The sequence below is a fragment of the Pyrgilauda ruficollis genome, unplaced genomic scaffold (assembly GCF_017590135.1).
Source record: "Pyrgilauda ruficollis isolate IOZ18807 unplaced genomic scaffold, ASM1759013v1 scaffold50, whole genome shotgun sequence".
NCBI classification, from domain to species: domain Eukaryota; kingdom Metazoa; phylum Chordata; class Aves; order Passeriformes; family Passeridae; genus Pyrgilauda; species Pyrgilauda ruficollis.
Genome location: NW_024526600.1, coordinates 7,016,399 through 7,034,545, shown reverse-complemented (window position 1 = coordinate 7,034,545; position 18,147 = coordinate 7,016,399). Strand labels below are relative to the sequence as shown.

General features: G+C 45.9%; 1 protein-coding gene across 1 annotated transcript in view; it reads left to right on the top strand.

Moving 5' to 3' along the window:
• The first annotated feature begins 10,357 nt into the window (after window positions 1–10,357).
• ILDR2 (immunoglobulin like domain containing receptor 2) overlaps window positions 10,358–18,147 on the top strand; it is a 41,393-nt gene continuing 33,603 nt past the window's right edge. The window contains exon 1 of the mRNA XM_041480202.1: window positions 10,358–10,516. Within this exon, the coding sequence (XP_041336136.1) occupies window positions 10,471–10,516 (46 nt within the window). The 5' untranslated portion in view covers window positions 10,358–10,470. The remainder of the gene's footprint in view (window positions 10,517–18,147) is intronic.

The following is an 18,147-nucleotide window of genomic DNA, read 5'->3' as shown; positions in this document are numbered from 1 at the left end:
CAAGCCCCAAGGATCACAGAACGTTACGGGGTTGGAGTGGGCCGTAGGGATGATGTAGTTCCGAGCTCCGTCCAGCCTGGCCTTGAGCGCTTTCCAGGGATGGGCAACTTCCCTGGACTGCTTGTTCCTGCTCCTCACTATCCTCACAGTAGGGAATTCCTTTCTAATATCCAGCCTAGGTTTCCTGTCTTTCATAAAATAAAACAAGGGACTGTATGTGAGTAGAACCGGGTAAGTGGTTAGCACCCCTTAGTCAAGGACATTCTGTAGCAAACGCACTCTATGGATGAAGTAAATCAAGGTGTTGATGTATATATTGTCAACTTGGCAAAAGGTTTAAAGCCCATGCATCCTGTAGAATCCTAAAATCAGGGTTGGAAGAGACCTTTAAGATGAATCAGTCTAACTTGGCACTATTGCTGTAACCCCGCACACCATCCAGTGTCAGATCCAGGTGCCTCTTAAACATACCTGGATATACGTGAACTACCTTCATTGCAATATTAAGAATCACACCTCCAGGTCAAAAAAGATCCCTGTCTAGGTGAAGATCCTTCCCCTGAATATGCATAGGAGTCTGGTGGGACTATGCAATTGTATGGTAATTATTACCAATCATACTAGGGAGGTCACTAACGCAACATTTTTGTGTGGAAGTAATGGCATGGAAAGCCCAGTGGGCTGTGCTTGATTTGTGAAATACCACCAGGCACCCAGGCTTGTGCAACTCCAAAATAAGTAAATAATGTCTCTCTCAAGTGTGTAATTACTGGCTTGTTGCACACCACATAGATGAATCTGAATTTTGTGGATAGCAATCTCACAGCAGGTCCTGAGAGAGTGTGGCACGGCTGCGTGGGCGGGTCTTTTTTTTTTTTTTTTTTTTTTTTTTTTTTTTTTTTTTTTTGTAATGTTCTTTGGGTGCTGAAGGATAAGAAACATGGGAACATGAGTTTACATCAGGTTCAGGAAGGAGAAGGGGGAAAAGAAGAAACTAACTTCAGCTGAGAGCCCTGGGTTTAGTTTGAGATATATGGCAGGAAAATGGAGGAGGTGAGTGGGCATGTGTTCACTTGGAAGGGCAAATTTCTTCATTAAAAATTATTTGGGAGCTCATGTTACACAAAACTGAGGCTGCTGTTCAGACTCTTTTTGTGGTTTTGGGTTGCTTTTTGTGGTTGTTGGGGTTTTTTCCCATTATCTATCTCATTGACATAACTAACACTTCCTTCACTGAAATTGCACAAGTAGCCACACTTCAGATGAAACAAAAGCTGGAAGTAATCTGATCTGCATCATCTTGATAAGTGGCACAGAGTTGCTTCCTGCCTTAAGCTTTCTATTGATCTCTCAAAAATCAAATGATCTTCACTGGCCATAGTAAAAAAACTTAAATAAATAAAGAGAAGCTAGCAGGGCAATAATCACAGCAGGTCAATAATCACAATTGGCCTTAAAATGAAGTTTAATCAGTTTGCTGAAGTCTGGTTGCCTGGAACAGAGGACCCTGCGTTTGACATGAGACAGGGTTACTGGAGTGGCAGTATTGGCATAGGCCCTGATTAACTTCTGGCCTGATTTTCCTTGGCCAGGGCATGTGATGTCTCCCACATTCCTCGCTGTTCCCATGTCTTTTGGGGAATCTCCTTCAGCATCCATCTGCTTCTCATGCAGCCATCTTCAGTGGAGTTATCCAGACTGTCTCCATGAAAATAAATGGTGCAGCACTGACATGGAAGATTCTTTGCAATTCTCCATCCCAGAATCCTCTTGAATTTGCTGTAAATTTAAGACATGAGGATAAAAACAGCAATAAAACACATCTGTGCATTTCCAAATCACTGGAAAAATCTGCCTCTTTTCCTCAATCTAGCCACTTTTTTTCATCTTTTATCAGTCTGCTCAGCTCCAAAAAAGATTCAGGCTTAAACCTTTGACTTAGCAAATTATGTTTGCCAGTGCTGGAATTGCTGAAAGGTAAGCTCAGACCAGATTGCTCTTGCATCTCCCTGGTGGCTGATTTCTCTGAGGGTTAAAAAATGCTGGCTCATTCTGGAAGCAGTTCTATCTCACTCAAATCTTGTGGAACAGTTTGGTTTGTGTTCCACTTAGGAAATTTGCTGTTAAACATGCAGGAGGAATCAATCACACTGTTAAAAATGTAGAAAATCATGATGTAACCTCAAGGTAAGCATTTTTAAAGTCACTTTTACTGCTGTGGAAAATAATTTCTATTCCAGTCTAGTTCCAGATACATTAATGCTAAGTCTCTGAGGAAAGACTGCAAGAAATGACTTGTATCTTGTAAATATAAACATCTGCACAGAGCCTAGTTCTTTCAGGCAGAAAGGCAAGTGTTTACTGTTATATTGCTGTAAGAGTTGTTGCTAGGAGTGCATCTGTGCACTTGTGTTTTATTTTTCTTCACATCATATTCTTCCCTCTCATGTGCAGCTTTGGGACCCACCCTTCAGCAGCCCTTCCTTTTAAAGAAATTCAGATAATGTGTGCATCAACTGTTTGAAAAACACAAGGCTCCAGTGATAGCTCTCCTAGGGCTAGAGGTGTGGTTGGAAAATAAAATTCATAAGCAGTAGAGAGAGAAAGGATTTTCCTCTGTGGGGTGGGGGTCAGATTAGAAAAACAGGGAACAGATCATCTTCAGAGCATCATACCATCAGTATTCTTCCCCAGGGCCCTGAGGAGAGCCCAGTGCCTCTGAACAAACTCATGTTTTAAATCTTCATTTGTCTGCTGTTTAACTTAGCAGGCAAAGGACTTTTTTGGACCATTTACACTGATTTGAAAATAACATTTGTACCACTGAAGCCCTTCCAGCAGATAACAACAAGTGTTGTGCCAGTATTTATATATTACTTGGGGTTTTTTTGTTGTTGTTGTTTATTTTAAGCACTTAATTTAGTTAATTGATATGCCAACACTTAAAGTCCTCTGTACCTGGCTTTGGAAACTTAGCTTCAGAATTTACAAAATCAGGATAAATGGTCCAGAAAAGTCCTCTGCCAGCCTGTGCTTTTCTATCAATGCATGGAGTTTGCCAGTATCTCAAAATGGGGACAATGTACCCGGGTACTATATGGACAGAAAAACTGTCTGGAACTTTTCTGCTAGTAATGTATTTTCATAAATTCAGGGTTCAAGGCTATAGGCTTAAAAAAATTATTCTACAAAGCATGGCAGTGACTACATCTGCTGTTCCCCACTTACCTGCTGGTCTGGGGCTACAGCACTCCCCCACAAAGGGAAATATTTGGTGTTTATGTTGGAGGAATCAGGCCAGATCCATCAGCCCAGGAGAGGCAAGGCTGATGCAACTCCACACTCCCAGGTCCAAGTGAAGGGAGGTCAAGTATGTATTCCCAGCCTAACCCAGCTCCTGCTGTGCTTTTCCCATTAGAGATGAGCCATCCTCTCCCCCTCCCTGGCTCTCAGGGCACACCACCTTCCACAAAGAAGTCCAGCTGGATTGTAACTAACGCTGTCACGCTCACTCCCTCCTGGCACCACTGACATGAGGGCTTCTGGCTGCTGCTCTGCTCTAGGGACAGTAATCCTGGTCACTCCCTCGGGGCTCTCCAGCTGCTGGACACCAGTGCCTGCAGTCCCGGCCCAGCTGGTGGCACTCAGACAGTCACTCATTCCAGCTCCTGGCCCCAGGGACACGTAGGGGCCCTATCTACCTCAGTCCCATATTCCAGGTGCTGGGTTTAAATCGACTTATTCCTGTTTGTCCAGTCACTGTCGCCCAGGCACGTGGACTCTCCCACCATGGCATGACTAGAGGCTGGCACCAGACCCCCGTACACATGGACATGCCCAAAACAGAGTTGCTCACTCAGAAAAGAAGTTATAAAGGAATCTAATAAGAAGAAAGGAACAGTGTGCATGATGGATAAGCACATCACCCAGAAAACTCTTCACACTGACTGGTTCTTTTTATTCCCTTATCCATCTATTTATCTTACCTATTCCTTCCTAAATCACCTAGCTCTCTCCCTTTCTTTGCCTTTGATTCTTTCTCTAAGCATCCCACGAGGAGTGCTGTGCAATCCTGAGGTGCTCTTCCCTTGCATCCCCTGAGTCCTAAATCTGTAGGATACAGTCCCCCTCAGTTCTAAAGTTGCTGTGGTGTTGGCTCATCGTGGCAGGCTCCAGTCCGTATCCTGGAGCCGATACTTTCCTGGGACAACCCTAGGAAGAGCCTGGAATGGTTTTCCTTTATTCTGAGTTCCTATCTGAGTGTTCCCATCTGCCATTGTGTCCCCATGCTTCTTCCGACTTGTGAAAATGGGCCACTGATGAGCTTTTGTGGTGTGTGTGGGAGGAGCAGGGCAGGCTGTTAGTTGGGCTGCCAACCATTGAAGTGCCATTGTCCCTCTGCACTCCTTTGTCTGCTTTGGAGACAAGCTTTTGTCACATAGTCTCACGGCTGATTTCTTTCTCAGCCTGGTTATGGAGATTTAAAAACATACAAATTCTCTGGAGAGTGTTACAGAATATAGACCAGTAATTATTATTGTTTCACATGTAATGCATAAACATCTCAGGGATGAGAGCTTGCAGGCCTCCCTTCCCCAGGTGAATGATTGAACCAGTCAGCTACAGCTGCCAGCTTTCTTTTTTGACCTTTTGACTTAGTGAATCCTGGGTTTCTTTTTGAACAGTGCCACGACTGCAAGAGTGCAGGGTGCCTTACACCTCACCTATGTGATCAAAGATGTAACTCAGTACACCTAGGAGTCAGGAGGCCTTCTTACAAGAATTCCCCTTGTTCTGTTCCCATGCAGGGTTTTGCTGAGTGTTGGACCTGTTGAGAATGTCCTGGACCAGGCCTCATGGGTGGTATCAGCACCTTTCTTCCAGGTTTCTCAGGGAACTCAAATGAGAGCTGATAATCCTTCTGTCTTCTCTCCAGAAATGGTAGCATTTGTGTTGGGGGTTGCAGTGCAGCAGGTCATGGAATTGTGGGATGCACGGGAGCTGCTGGGCAAGTGCTGCAACCCTGCTGACCAGCACATCCCAGAAGCACTAAACCTGGTCCATGGCAACCAGCAGCCCAGGTGTGCTACAGCTGCACCCCCTCTATGCCACCAGTTTCAAACACCTTTAATGCCAGGACTCCAGTGAAACAACCACATCGTTCCAAGTATCCTGGACAAACTCTGGGAAATCCTTAACATCAGATCAGACCAGGTTTTTAGGTAGGAAACAAGGACCAGGCTGTGACACCCCAAATGTGTGAAAGCCTTGCCTTGGGTGTTTGTTAGACATCTCTGTGCTCAGGACTGTCTGGGTATGCAGAGAAGGAAAACTGCAAGCCTTTAGGCAACTTTGACAGGACATGTGTGCTTTCAGTCTTAATCTGCTGCTGAATTAGGTTTTTTGATAGATTTGAGTTCTAAATGTTAGGTACCAAAATTTTTCCAAAGTCTTGTTTTGGATCTGGCTCTAAGTAGGATGACCTGAGTAATTACAGACCTGTTAGACTGACAGGGATCCCAGGCAAAAGAATAGAATCTGATAAAGGATTTGCTTCAATAATGAATTAAGGAAAAGTAATGTAATTATTGCCAATCAACATGGGTTTGCAGCAAATACATTCTGTCACATTGGTTTGTAATTGCATCAAAAAGATATTAAGTGTGGTTACTAAAGGTAATGCAGTCAGACACGTGAAGCATGTGACTCGACCACACAACACTGAATCAAGGATACAGATTTATGATACCAGGACCATCTAGTCCCTGGTTAAAGCATTAGCTTAAGGTGCCTCAAAATGCAATTTTAATTGAGGAATTGTAATCACACTTTTTATTAAGATCTTTCTTAGGCTGTTTCTTGGCTGTATACTACTAAATACTTGTCGGTATCTTTCAACAAAACATGTAGTCATCACAGTTACTTGCAAAAAATACAAAGATTGAAGGAATACTTAATAAGGTAGGTAATAGAGTGGGATATCGACTGAAGAGGAGCTCTCTAAGTGATGCTACATCAAAAGGACTAACAGCATCATCCCTGGAAGGATAAACAAATATTAAGCAGGGATGATGATGCTGTAATACTTCTGCTTTCATGCTTTTAGCGACTGGGCCTGGGATGCTCTCTCCAGTTCTGGTGCTCGCTCAAGAATAAAACAAACTAACAGTCTGTTGAACTTCCAGAGAGGATGTTAAGGGTGCTTTGATCACAGCCTGCCATTACCTCTTCAGAAGTGGCTTAAGAACGCCTTGCCTTCTGACTTGGCAGTACTAGAAAGTGAAGTTAGATTAAATTAGGGGCAGGGTGAGGTCCCTTCCCACCCAAAGTAGTCGGTGATTCGTTTTTGTAACATACAGGCTGTAGTTCAAATTAATCATTGCAGTGTGGTGAAGTGATGTGACCTATTTTATTGGGAAAGCTGGATTGGACAATCACAAAAGTCCAGGTTGTGAACTCCAAGTCCCTGGAGGTATTTGTGCTGCCCACAGTTCCTCTACAGCCAAAAACTCAGAGGATTTAACAGCTTGTTACCTCCTAGGTTATCTGTAGATATGCAAGCAGAGATTATCCTATTGTGTATTTTTGCCTATAATGACACACAAAAGATGGTGAGCTGGGATGATTCACTTGTGACCCTTTACCTATATGATAACTTCACAAAACATTATTGCTGACATGCCATTAGTGCTTTAAATGAAAATTTCAGGTTCACTCTGTACATGTAGCAAAGGCATGCTGTGATTTTTGGTGTCTAAAAAAGAGTCAGGAGCAGCATCAGAAATTTGTACAGAGTAAATACTATAGGAGAATGCTGTTCTCTTGGGTTCTTCCTAATGCTGAATTTATATTACAGACTTGAAGGTTCATTGTAGTGAGAAAGCCAAATTTCTCCATTAAATATTCTAAGCATTTCTTGGTACAAACATCATGATTAAAAACAATAGCAGTTTATATATACATATCACTCACTCCTGATGTTAATGGGACGTAAAAGCTCTGTATTATTGTGCTATCAAATGTAACCAGGCAGCTTGGAAAAAAACCAACATAGAGAGTGAATATATTTCAACAACGTCTTGCTGTGAAGCTATCAAGGATTAATAGGAGATTCCAGTGTAACACAGCAGACAAAGAAAAGTTTTACTTAGTAGCTGTCTGAAGAGACTCACTAAACGCTACGAACGGATGGTGTGTCACCCAGTAAGTTCTGGTGTTGATCTCAGTACTAAATCAAGAGAGCAGTGTCTAATGGCTGAGTCTAGCATGGCATCCCAGGAAAGCTGTTGAAATCGCTGTTTCTATGGAAATTTCTACAAGGGAAATCCAGGGGGCTGAACAGCATGAAATTCTTCATGCAGCAGAGTGGGTTTTCAGGGATTTTGCCGAGATGGGTCATTCTGACTGAGATGCTGGTGTAAATCGTTCCACGTGGTGGTAACTTAAAAAGCTGACTCTGTGTATCAGCAGAGGAAACGACCACAAAAGATTGGAACTGGAAGATGAGAAGAGGGAGGGAGGAATGAAGTACTTGGCAAGGAAAGAAAAGAGCCAGCAGCTGCTACAGCATGAGTAAAAATTAGTTTGTTTGTTTCCCCATAGTTCAGCTGAATTTGTTCATGATCCCACGGTTTGGAGAACTCCCTCAGGTGGAGTCACGGGATCAGCAGTGAAATCAAACAGCGTTGCAGTGTGGTATTCCTCCCATTCTGCCTGGGACTCAATTACGCAGAGCAAACACCGGGAATTTGCTCATCCGGTGTCAAGGCTGTCAAGTGACTGAGGGAGATGAAGGTTTAAGTCCACCAGTGCGTTGTTTTTTAAAGGACAGAGGATCCCTGCTGGGCTGTGGCTTGAAGCCATCTGGCTAATTGCATAGGAATTTCCCCGCCGTTTGAAGGTGAAGTGGGGCTAACTGCAGTCCTGCAGCTTTCTGTCTTGGGCTAAAAGGAAAGGCAACATCCCAACATTAACTATTAAGCCAGCTCGGATGTTGCAATCAGGAGATCAAAGGTCTACAGGGATCTGGAACATCTTATTCAGGACCTGGGCATCCATCTTAGGTGGATATATACAAATTAAGTGCGAAAGGACCCTACAGTAAGTTTATGAGAATTTCAAAGCAGATATAAATCCAACGTTACATGCGAAACAATGGTGCTTCCTTCTATTGAAAATCTTTCCTTCCTTTGTCGTGAGTCAAAAGTTTAGCAAAAGTGATGCATGCCAAATTTATTTGCAAAAGTTGGAGTAGATTAAAAACAAAAAACAAAAAACCAACTAACAAAAACCCCCAGTAGTAGCTAACAATAGTGACGCATAAGGGATTGTACTGCTCCCAGTGTTAAACAGATGAGATAATGTCAACATCAGCATTGTCTCAGGAAGCCCTGGATCAGAATCCTGGCCAGCTAAGTTACAAAAAGGCAAGGAACCGGGATTTCACTTAAAATTTTGAGGGTTATCAGGAAAAATGGTTAGGGGAAGGAGAGAAAAATAGTTTTGTATTTACCTTTTAGGAGTCTTACTTCAACCTATACAAACTTTCATGGGTTATAGCCTATAGATAGGTAACAGTGGTGAGGCTGGCCCTGTGCTGATGCAAAGTACTATAATTCCATCGAATTTTCTGCAACCACACGTTGCTGGAGGCTGAATTTGTGTCCCTAATGAGAGTTTCTACTTTGTCTTCCACCTGCAGGTATGCAGGAAGGCAGTGGGGTGTCAGATCAGTGTGCTGAAGGAGAACAGCACTGCTGCACATATATACATTATTTAGTGTAACAGGGACTTCTTAATAGTAGCTTTTAGCTAGTACTGCAAAACAGTTAAATTCATAATGTATCAGGTCAGAGGAACATCAGGACACTGATTGGGATGGGGGTGTATTTTTTTTTTAAAGCAATTCTGAATAAAAATAAACTTCCATGTGAAAAATATTTTTAAATAACATTGGATAGCTCCAAATAAAACACTTAAAGCCAGATCAACTGCAAGGATTGTCTTCTTGCTTAATTCCATTTTAACTGTACTAACAAAGGGACTACACCTGTCCAAAAAGACGTTTCAACACATCTTTTATCACAGCAAACATGCTGGTTTGGTTTTTCCTTCAGAAATTATTGATTTTTTTTTATTTATTTGCACTTTTAAAGAAAAGCTTATCTTGCCTGTAGAGAAGTTCAGTCTGGAAGGGGAAATGATGAGGAATCTGCAAGCAACTGGAGAGCACCTGCTAGAATGTAAACAGCTTGTGCAGATTTACTGCAGGCGTCCCTGTGCACCCTGCCTTTAGCAGCAGGACACACCAACGCTCTGCTTTAGAAAAATCAGAATAGTTTCTGTTTTTTGGCAGATTCCAGATGAGACAAAGTTGGATACTAGTCCCATCTCTCATGTGGATCACTGATGCCTGCAGCATCCCAGCTTTGGTTACAAACACCAGCCAAACCCCGTAAGAAAACTGCCTGAGGATGAACAATATTCAAAAGGAAGCTGTGCTGGATGCTGGGAATGGGGAGTGCCATTTTGCACTCTGTGCTTCTCGCCGGTGCTGAGCCACAAAAGAAAGCATGATGCTATTTTAGCCAGCTATTTAGGCCCATGAATAATTCTACTGACTTATTAAGTTTTCACAGAAACTTTAAAAGTTTTAAGTACAGTTAATGCGTATCCACGTGGGTTTGCTGCGGCCAGGACCATTTAATTTCTAAGCAACATCTGTATTCTAAAATGTCATTTAAGGCTGTATGTGACCCCTTTCTCACAAAAACCACCCCACAACAAACCAAAAGCAAACAAACAAAAAAAAAAAAATCCCCATCCCCTTCCAGTATGAAGTTAGCACGAAAACTTAACACCCCGCAACTCGGCTGCCCATTGTTAACAGACAGAACACTTCCTCATCCAAAATTACGCTCCTTTATCTAAAATGACAATAATTAGTTGCCGTGCCCATGCTGGAAGTGGAAACCCCAGGGAAATTTAGAACAGGAACGGTCTACGCTCATTTCCCAAGGTATACATTTGGCTAATTTGGGGAGGACAGATGATCGGCGGGGACATTGTCAAGTTCTTACTGGAGAAGTTGTAAGAACCCCGCTACGAAGAGGGGATGCCGGGGGGGCTGAAGGAGTTGCGGAGGAACGTGCCGGGGTGCCCGTAGGCTGAGGAGCGGCAGCAGGCAACCGAAACGCGCCTTTGCCGGAGGGCGGGAGGGCAGGAGGGCGGGAAGCGAAGCAGTTTCGGGAAGCCGCGTCCCCCTCCCCTCTCCGCCGCCGCCCCCCGCCCGAGCCCGGACAGCGGCGGGGGCGGCCTCGGGGAGCCGGCCCGGGGGAGGAGCGGAGCGGAGCGGAGCCACACGGCGCGCCCGCTCCGCCAGCCCGGCCGGCTCTGCGGGGAGGCGGCTGCTCGAGCGGGGCCGCCCCCGCGCCTCTCCCGCCGCCCCGCGCCGCCTGGACCACTGGGAAGATGGATGGGCACGTCCTGGGATGGATCGTCCTCCTGTGGATCGCAGGTAGAGGCACTGGTGGCCCCGACGTCCCCACGCCGTGCCCAGCCCGCCGGGCTCCGCGGCTTTCCTGAGGGCGAAAACTGGGGGGGGGGGTTTGGGGAGATGCTTCGGAGGGAGCCGGCGTGGGGCCGGCAGCTGCTCGGGGCCGTCCCGCGGTGCAGTTTGCGGAGACTTGGCGGAGAGGGCTGGGAACGGGGGGGCAGCCGGTGCCTCCCGCCCGGCCGGGGCGCGGGGCAGGTCCGAGCGGCCCCCGGCGCTTCTCTCCTCTTCTCTCCGCGCTTGGGCCCCGCTCGCCGCGGGGGAGAGAGCGCGCCCGCCTCGGGGAAGGGGCAGCCGGCCCGGGGGTGTCGGAGTGTCCTTGGCCGCCGTGAGAGAGGGATGGCGACGAACCCCGGCTCCCCCCGCCCGCCCGTGCCGTGCCGTGCCGTGCCGGGAACAATTGCAGGAACTTCTCCTTCACCCGGTGTCCTGACCGCACATGCCGTCAAAACGGAGGTGTGAGAGGAGGGGGCTGCCCTGCCTCTGGCCCGGCTTCCAGAGGGCAGAATTCTCGGGGGGCCTTCCCGTGACGGTGCAGTTCGCCCAGGCCTTTGTGAGCGCAGGACGGGATTGCCCCCCAGCCCAGCTCGCCGCCCGCCGGCTCCCGAAAAGCTCGGGCAAGTCCCCCCCTAGGGCAGGGGGAGGGGAGCCGGAGAGGCGAGCAGAGAGGGCTCAGTGATGGAGAGAGGGCAGGGGGGACAAGCTGAAAAGGGGCTGGGTCTGAGAGCTGGGCAGCGAGGAGCGGGGAGGGATTCCAGCAGGGTGAGAGCGGCGGGGCAGCCGGGAACCGGGGGGAAAGAGAAAGCCGTGTCAGGTCAGGAGCAAGATCTGTCTCCTGTGAGCCGGTGCAGCAGCCAGGCACAGGCAGGAGCAGCAGGCTGTAGGAAAAGCTGCAGTAGGATGACTTAGCCAGGCAAGCTGGTTACAGGCTGAAAGAAGAAACAGACACACTTGGGTTAAGTGGCATATATTTCCCACTGTCACCTATGTATCCCACAAAAAAGACCTCAGCCTCTTCCCTCTTCCTATTCAGATTTAGGATTCACAAGCAGTAAATTCGGCTTTTAGTCATAACACCTCTCTCCCACCACCCACCCACCCCTTTCCTTGCATTTTCACTCTGAGTCATCCTCAACACCGGTGCCTGCCTACTGCTCCCTTCCAGGGTTTCACGGCCTCATCTGGGGCTTCAGCAGCTTCCAGCTCATTCTCCCTCCCTTCTCTCCCTCCCTCCTTCCCTGCCATTTGGCTGCTTCCAAATGTATCCCACTTCAGTGAGTTGGTCTGGAGTGGCAGCACACCCACAGCTGCCCCTCCTTTCCCACTAGCCATAGTGGTGTGCTGATAAACAGCATCCAAGGACCGGCAAAGGAGTACGGGGTGTAGCCAAACATGACATTACATTCCTCCCTCCTTCTAAAGAGCTTCTTTATCTCGTCATGTCACGCTAATCAGGACTTTTTTATCAAGCTAAAAGACCGGGCTGTTGACACTTTTCTCCTTCCACTGAGGGCAGTTCACGATTCCTGGCAGCGAGCACTGTTTGGAGCATGCAGGGTCAATGCAGAGAGAGAGAGAGGTACCGCTGCAGTGGGAAGACCTTCCAGTTTCCTCTAGCCCTGTGGTTTTGAGACAGGACTGCGTGCTGCTGGTGCTGTGGAAAGCTGGCAGGCACAGGCTTCCGGCAGGCAACAGGTTATCCACAGCTGTGTGCTGAGGGATGGAGGCACCGCCCGCTCGCCTGCTCCCCTCCAGCCTCCAGCCGCTGCTGCCCAGCCATAAATCAGGTGCTGATGTCCTTTTTCACAGCCGACAGAAAACAAATAAGCAAAGGTGTGTGAGTGTGTGTGTGTGTGTGCGCGCACAGAAAAGGAAGAGGGGGCTAGCAAACATGGATTCAAGATTTTCCTCTCCCCAGTGGCTGTGCAAAGGAATGAAAGGTCTGCATCAAGGTAAGGAGCCCTAATCCAGCCACAGTGGTACACTCCACTCTGGGGAAGAGCAGTGGGGGTTGGGAGGTGGAGGGGCCAGGGGCCAGAGTGCAAGATGGGGAAGAAGCAGGGAGACAAAAGGGAGCACGAAAGAGAAGGCTCTGGTTCCCTTCCCTCCCCTCCTCCCTCCTCGAGGTGAGCTGAGAAATTTCTAATCAGCACTTTCAGTCCCTTTCCTCCCAGCAGCAATTCCTCTCTGTCCTTTGTTTGTCTTTAATTTTTGGCTCTTGCATTTATCTTTTGTTTGGTTTTGCGCATTGTGAGCTCTTAGAGCAATTTCAAAAAATCCTGTGTGAGGCACAATGGATTTGGTTTGGCTTCTCCCCCTCCTGTCCTGCTCTCCCACGTGCCTGAAGCGAGTGTTTTAATAACAACAGCAAATGGATGAAGAGCAGGTTGTTCTTTATTCCTTCCTGTGAGGTCACACGGGTTAAGATATGTGTGGAACTGTGCTCTCATTCTATAAAAAGAAGATACAATTTGCCAAGTATCCTTAGTCCCTGTGTAAAGCCTGTTCTTGTAAATTACCAAGTGCAGCTTGATTCTGGAATGATTCCTCCCCTTGTGTTTACCATTTTCTTATTAATGCTGTAATTTCTAATGCATTTGAAAGAGCATAGTGCTGCGCTGGCGACTGAACTCCAGTTTTAGTACAGAACAAGCAGATCAATTTTTTCCTGCCTCACAACTTGGACTAAGCTTGGAAAAATCACAATTAGAAGACTGCCCATGTTAAAATGGGATATTTTCTCTCTGATAAGTGCTTTTCCACCAGTAATTTAGCACTCAGTCCCTGCGTACTGTCGCTGTACCTGTTCTTTCCCTGCCACGGTTCAGGAGGACAGGCAGAGGGGGCATGCTGGAGTCCAGTTCTGTCATTGCTGTTTCTGGCCAGCTGACCAGACTTCTTGGGAAGACAGGGAAACAGTTGGACTCTTTTACTGGCCTTGATTTAAAGAGTTGATCTGACTTCCCTTGCCTGGCTTCACAGAGCGTAGCAAGTGTAGCATAACTGGGAAGAAATCTCATGTTTTTCTTCCTTTGTATTCCTGTGAGGTCACCTTGAGTGAGACTGGCACCAGTGGAAATCCCAATGCCATCCCAAGGACGGGTATTATGGCTTGGTGCTGCAAGGCTTGGAGGGATTCTTCGCATTTCTTTTGCTTTGTTCTCAGGCTTCTGATGAGTGATATTTCTGGGAATGATTTCTGGGATGCTGAACCAAGTCTAGATCAGGAGGCATCTGACAACTGTAACAGGCTTCAGAAAACAGTAAGGCAGGCTGGGTTTGATCTGGTGTCCAGAGCTGAGATAATTCACCTGAGAGCATCCAGGGCTACTTTTGTGAATGTGTGAAAGGGGCTGTGGTAAGGGAGTGTAAGGAGCACAGGGAAGCTGATGAAGAGAATGAAGTGAGGAGCAGGGGGTGCCTGGGGAGAGCACCACAGAGAATGAGGAAGATCAAAGAATAGTCCAATGCCTACTGTAGTCATTTTGCACAGCCTGGGCTGTGCTACATGGAGCATTTTTGTGTTGAGGTTCTGTGCTGTGAGTGCTGCCTGTGCAAGGCCACACAGGCTCTTCTGCAGCTGCTTTGGGTTTTCCCCTGTCCAGGTTAAGTAGCTGAAGAGCTGAAATTCTTGGTTTTGCTGTGGAGCTGTTGAAAACAGAACCATGCTTTCACCTCAGCTGCAGCTGACTTGTACAGGCATTGGTTTCTTGCTTCCAGAAAAAATGAGTGGTCACGTTGCTAAGAACACAAGTCTGGTAGGAACCAAACCAAGATATCCAATTAATTTCCCATAAGCACTCGCCACAATCTGATGGTGATGGCTTTTGCTGATAAATTGCATGAATTGGATTTAGTCCAACATGAGTAGGCAAGAACCTGTACAATACAATCTCAGTGATCCCACTGGCTCTCCATTCATCTGTTCACACATCTCTTTATATTTTCTGACTTTCTGGTCTCAAAGCCCAGATCTTGCCCTTCCTGATTCAAGCTTGATCCACATATGAAAGTATAGATGGTGTGCCAGTATTCAGCAGTGGGGCAGAGAGCACTTTGAAATGATGCATAGTATCTAAGGTGCCGAAACCAATGATACTTTTGCCTAATAGTTTATTTTTATTTGTTTATTTTATTTGGGAAGTGGTATAAGCTACCCTAAGGGCACTGTCACTTACCAGGGAACAGATGCTTTTCTGCCAAAGCCGTGAGGTAAAGTCTAGGAGTAGCTTTCCTGAGGTGCCTGGTTCAGGACCCAGTAATTTCCATTCTCCTGTGTGCACAACTTCCATTCCTGTCAATAAAGATACCTGAAAATGGGGGATGCAATTTTTGTAATTTCATAGAATCAGCTGTACTACCTCTGGCAAGCAGTAGCATGAGCCAAATAATTGCAAAGGAGGAGATGAGATGCATGAACAGATAGGGAGACCCATGTGACCTGAAGAATAATGTGTGCTGCCTTCCTTCTCTTGGACTCAAGTCTTGTGTGCTCCAGAAGGATGCAGCCTGAGACATGTTCCACTGAACTACAGCATTTGGCTTTGCCTTTACTTCCAGGGTTTGGTGCTTCAGATCAATTTTATTCTAACTACATGATATTTAATACATTATATTTAAGGTCCCCTCCAACCCAAACCATTCTGTGATTCTATTCCTAGAGGCTGTGTAGTGTAGTTAAATCTTCCTGGCATTCATTTTATCTCAGGGAGGCATAGGCTCCTCTGGAGGTCAATGGTGAAGGAAAAGCCTCAGTTATCACCTCTCAATTGCCTTCTCTCCTGCTCGGGGAAGGGGCTTAGGAAGATCAGGCACACCAGGCTCAAACCCGCCCTTACAAATATCCCCTCTGTAATCGCTTCCTGGAATTTTCTTTAATCACCAGTGAAATGTATTAGTGGTAGCTTGTGTGTAGTGTTGATTGCATAGTTTGAATGCATAATCTGAGGATAGTTCAGGAAAGGAATCAGAGCAAGGAGACAAATGCACATTGCCAATTGAAACAGACAAACCCCATACAATTATATTTCGGAAGTGTGATTATTTTTAAGCTCTTTCTCCGGGAGTGTGTGTGTGTGTATATATTTGTACAGACACAGAAAATCATGGATTCTTTTTATTTTCTAAGAGAAAGGATAACTGTGTTTATAAGATGCAATTGTTTAATATTTTCAGACCTTTTTCTTTGGGTTTAAGAGAGCAAGAAGGGAGGAAAGCAAAACAATCATGTAGTCATGAGATTCCCAGGAGCTAGATTTTATTCTTGTTGAACTTGAAACATTGTGAAATTCACAATGAACAGGTTCCTTCTCTAGAGTGCAGGAATTGCATTTCCATCAGGACTTTGAAGGCTAATTTTGCTGTGTCTGCATCAGTCAAAACATAGCACAACACAATTCAGTTTCTTTTTAGTCCTATTTATATTAAACTAGACAAAGAGCTACCACGGTGCTGTCACTAAGCTTCTCATAATTTTTCACATACTTCACTCTTTTTTTTTCTCTGCTCTATTAACAACTCGGAGTTCTGCCCTCTGATACATCTGAGGCTTTTCTTGTCTTGGCTATGCTACATTTTGAGGTCAGCAGTTTCTTCTTGGAGGTGAGGAAGTCCCATAATTCCTATGCCTGGACATAAGTGATCAGTGTAAAGCCACCATCTTGTCTTCAGGCAGTCAAACATCCTGCTGACCTTTTTGGTGGACACTCTTACAGCAGTGACACACTACATGAATCAATTCCAGTAATTCTTTTTTGGCAGGGGAAATAACAGGTGTATAATTTCCCAATTCAGCCATATATAATTATATATAATTTGACTTAAATAGATCTAAAGTTTCCTCTGCTCCAGTCTCCCGATCTGAGGCACTGTGTTGCTCTTAAATGCTATTCCTGGAAGGAATCCGAAAATAATACTTAAGAAGTTAATAAAGAACTTGGGGTAGGATATAGAATGTGCCAGATAATTTTCTGCACATCTCCAAAATGCTTTTTGGTAGAAAAAGAATTCCTGTATTTTCCCAAAAGCTGCATTTCTTTTCTTCATATAGACATTCACATGGGGGTAGAGTGGGGAAAGTTAGTCAGATGAGAATTTGCTAAAGCTCAGCTAATCATTTATTAAAGCAGTCCCTGGCTTGCCAAACTCATTAATCTCATTAACAGGGAGGGAGGGCTGTGGTGCATGGTTAGCTGAGAGCGCTGTGTTTTCTAAGCAGCGTACTTGGTTCACAAGGGAAAGATTTAAACATTCAGTGTGTCACTGTTCTATCCCTGAAGCTGAGGTAACGTGATGAGTCACTTGATCTGCTCATGCCAACATGCTGGCTTCAGCCTCACACTGTGAGGGGTCATGGAGCTGCCAGACACGGGTCTGACTGGACCCATTGGGTTTTCAAGGTGTTCTTCGTGTTTCTTGCATTCAGGTGCAACCCAGAAAGTGTGAATCTCCGGAGAGGAGAGGATTAGGCATCACCACTTGGTTCACCTTGAGAAGCAAGCGGTGGCGTTCCCTTAGTGCCACGTGGCCCCTCTGCTTGGTCCCTGGGTAAAGGAAGCCTGGCAGAAATGTCCCAGCTGCCACTTCCTGAATAATCTCTCTGCCTGTGTCTCAGGAAAGTGCAGGAGCTGCCTCATTCCCTGCCTGTCCTGTGGGAGACCTCAGCTGTGCTTGGTGGTACTCTGGAGAACAGCCACACTTCAGTGTTTGGATTTGGGTCCAGGCACTTCTGCAAAAGTGATAACCTGCTGTGCAACTTCCACATGGCACAAGCACAATGTGCATGGTGTCCTGCATTCATTATATGCATAATATAGCATTTCAGTGCAAATGCCAGAGCACCCTTGTGCTCCTCAAGCCTTCACACAGCAGTCCCCCAGGTCTTTAGATCAGTAACTCTGTCAGTATCAGTGACCACCTTGCCTCTCTGAAATAAGCCTTCCCCTAGGTTCTGTCCGTGCTGTGTTTTCCTCTCCAACTGGGATTTATAGACTTCATTGTGCTTTACAGTTCACTGCAGACAGTGTATCACTGCAGACAGTGATAACTTGTTGAATTTAATATTCACTGTTTTATCAGCCTCTTCACTTTCCTTTGGTTCTGAATCCTGATCATGCAATCTCTGCTCGCTCTTGCTTTTCAGGTCTGCAGCTGTCTCCAGCTTGACCTTGTCCCTTCATGCCTGCTGTTATACACTTGATGCATTTATTGCTCTCTGTCTCAGTGCTTTAGTCTATGCCTTTTTCCCCCCCATTCTAAAGATATCTCCTGTCATTTCACTTTCTTTTGCCAATTTCCATCTCCTTTTCATCTCTGCTTTCTGGAGTGGGTGGGTTATTTTTGCTGACTCCATTTCCTCTCTTCTCTACATCGTTTCTGAATCTCCTGCAACCTGACTGCAGCCCTTTGTACTTATTTTGACCTGGGCTGAGACACCTCCAGCTTCTTCCAACTGAATGCAAGCTTCCTGATTGTCATCCTGCTTATCATTCTGCTTCTCATATTTGCTCTGATACTTTTATCTTTACTCATTTTTCTTCTTTTTTGCATTTTCTCTTATCTTTTGCTTCTCGATATCAGGAGGTCTTTCTTTGTCC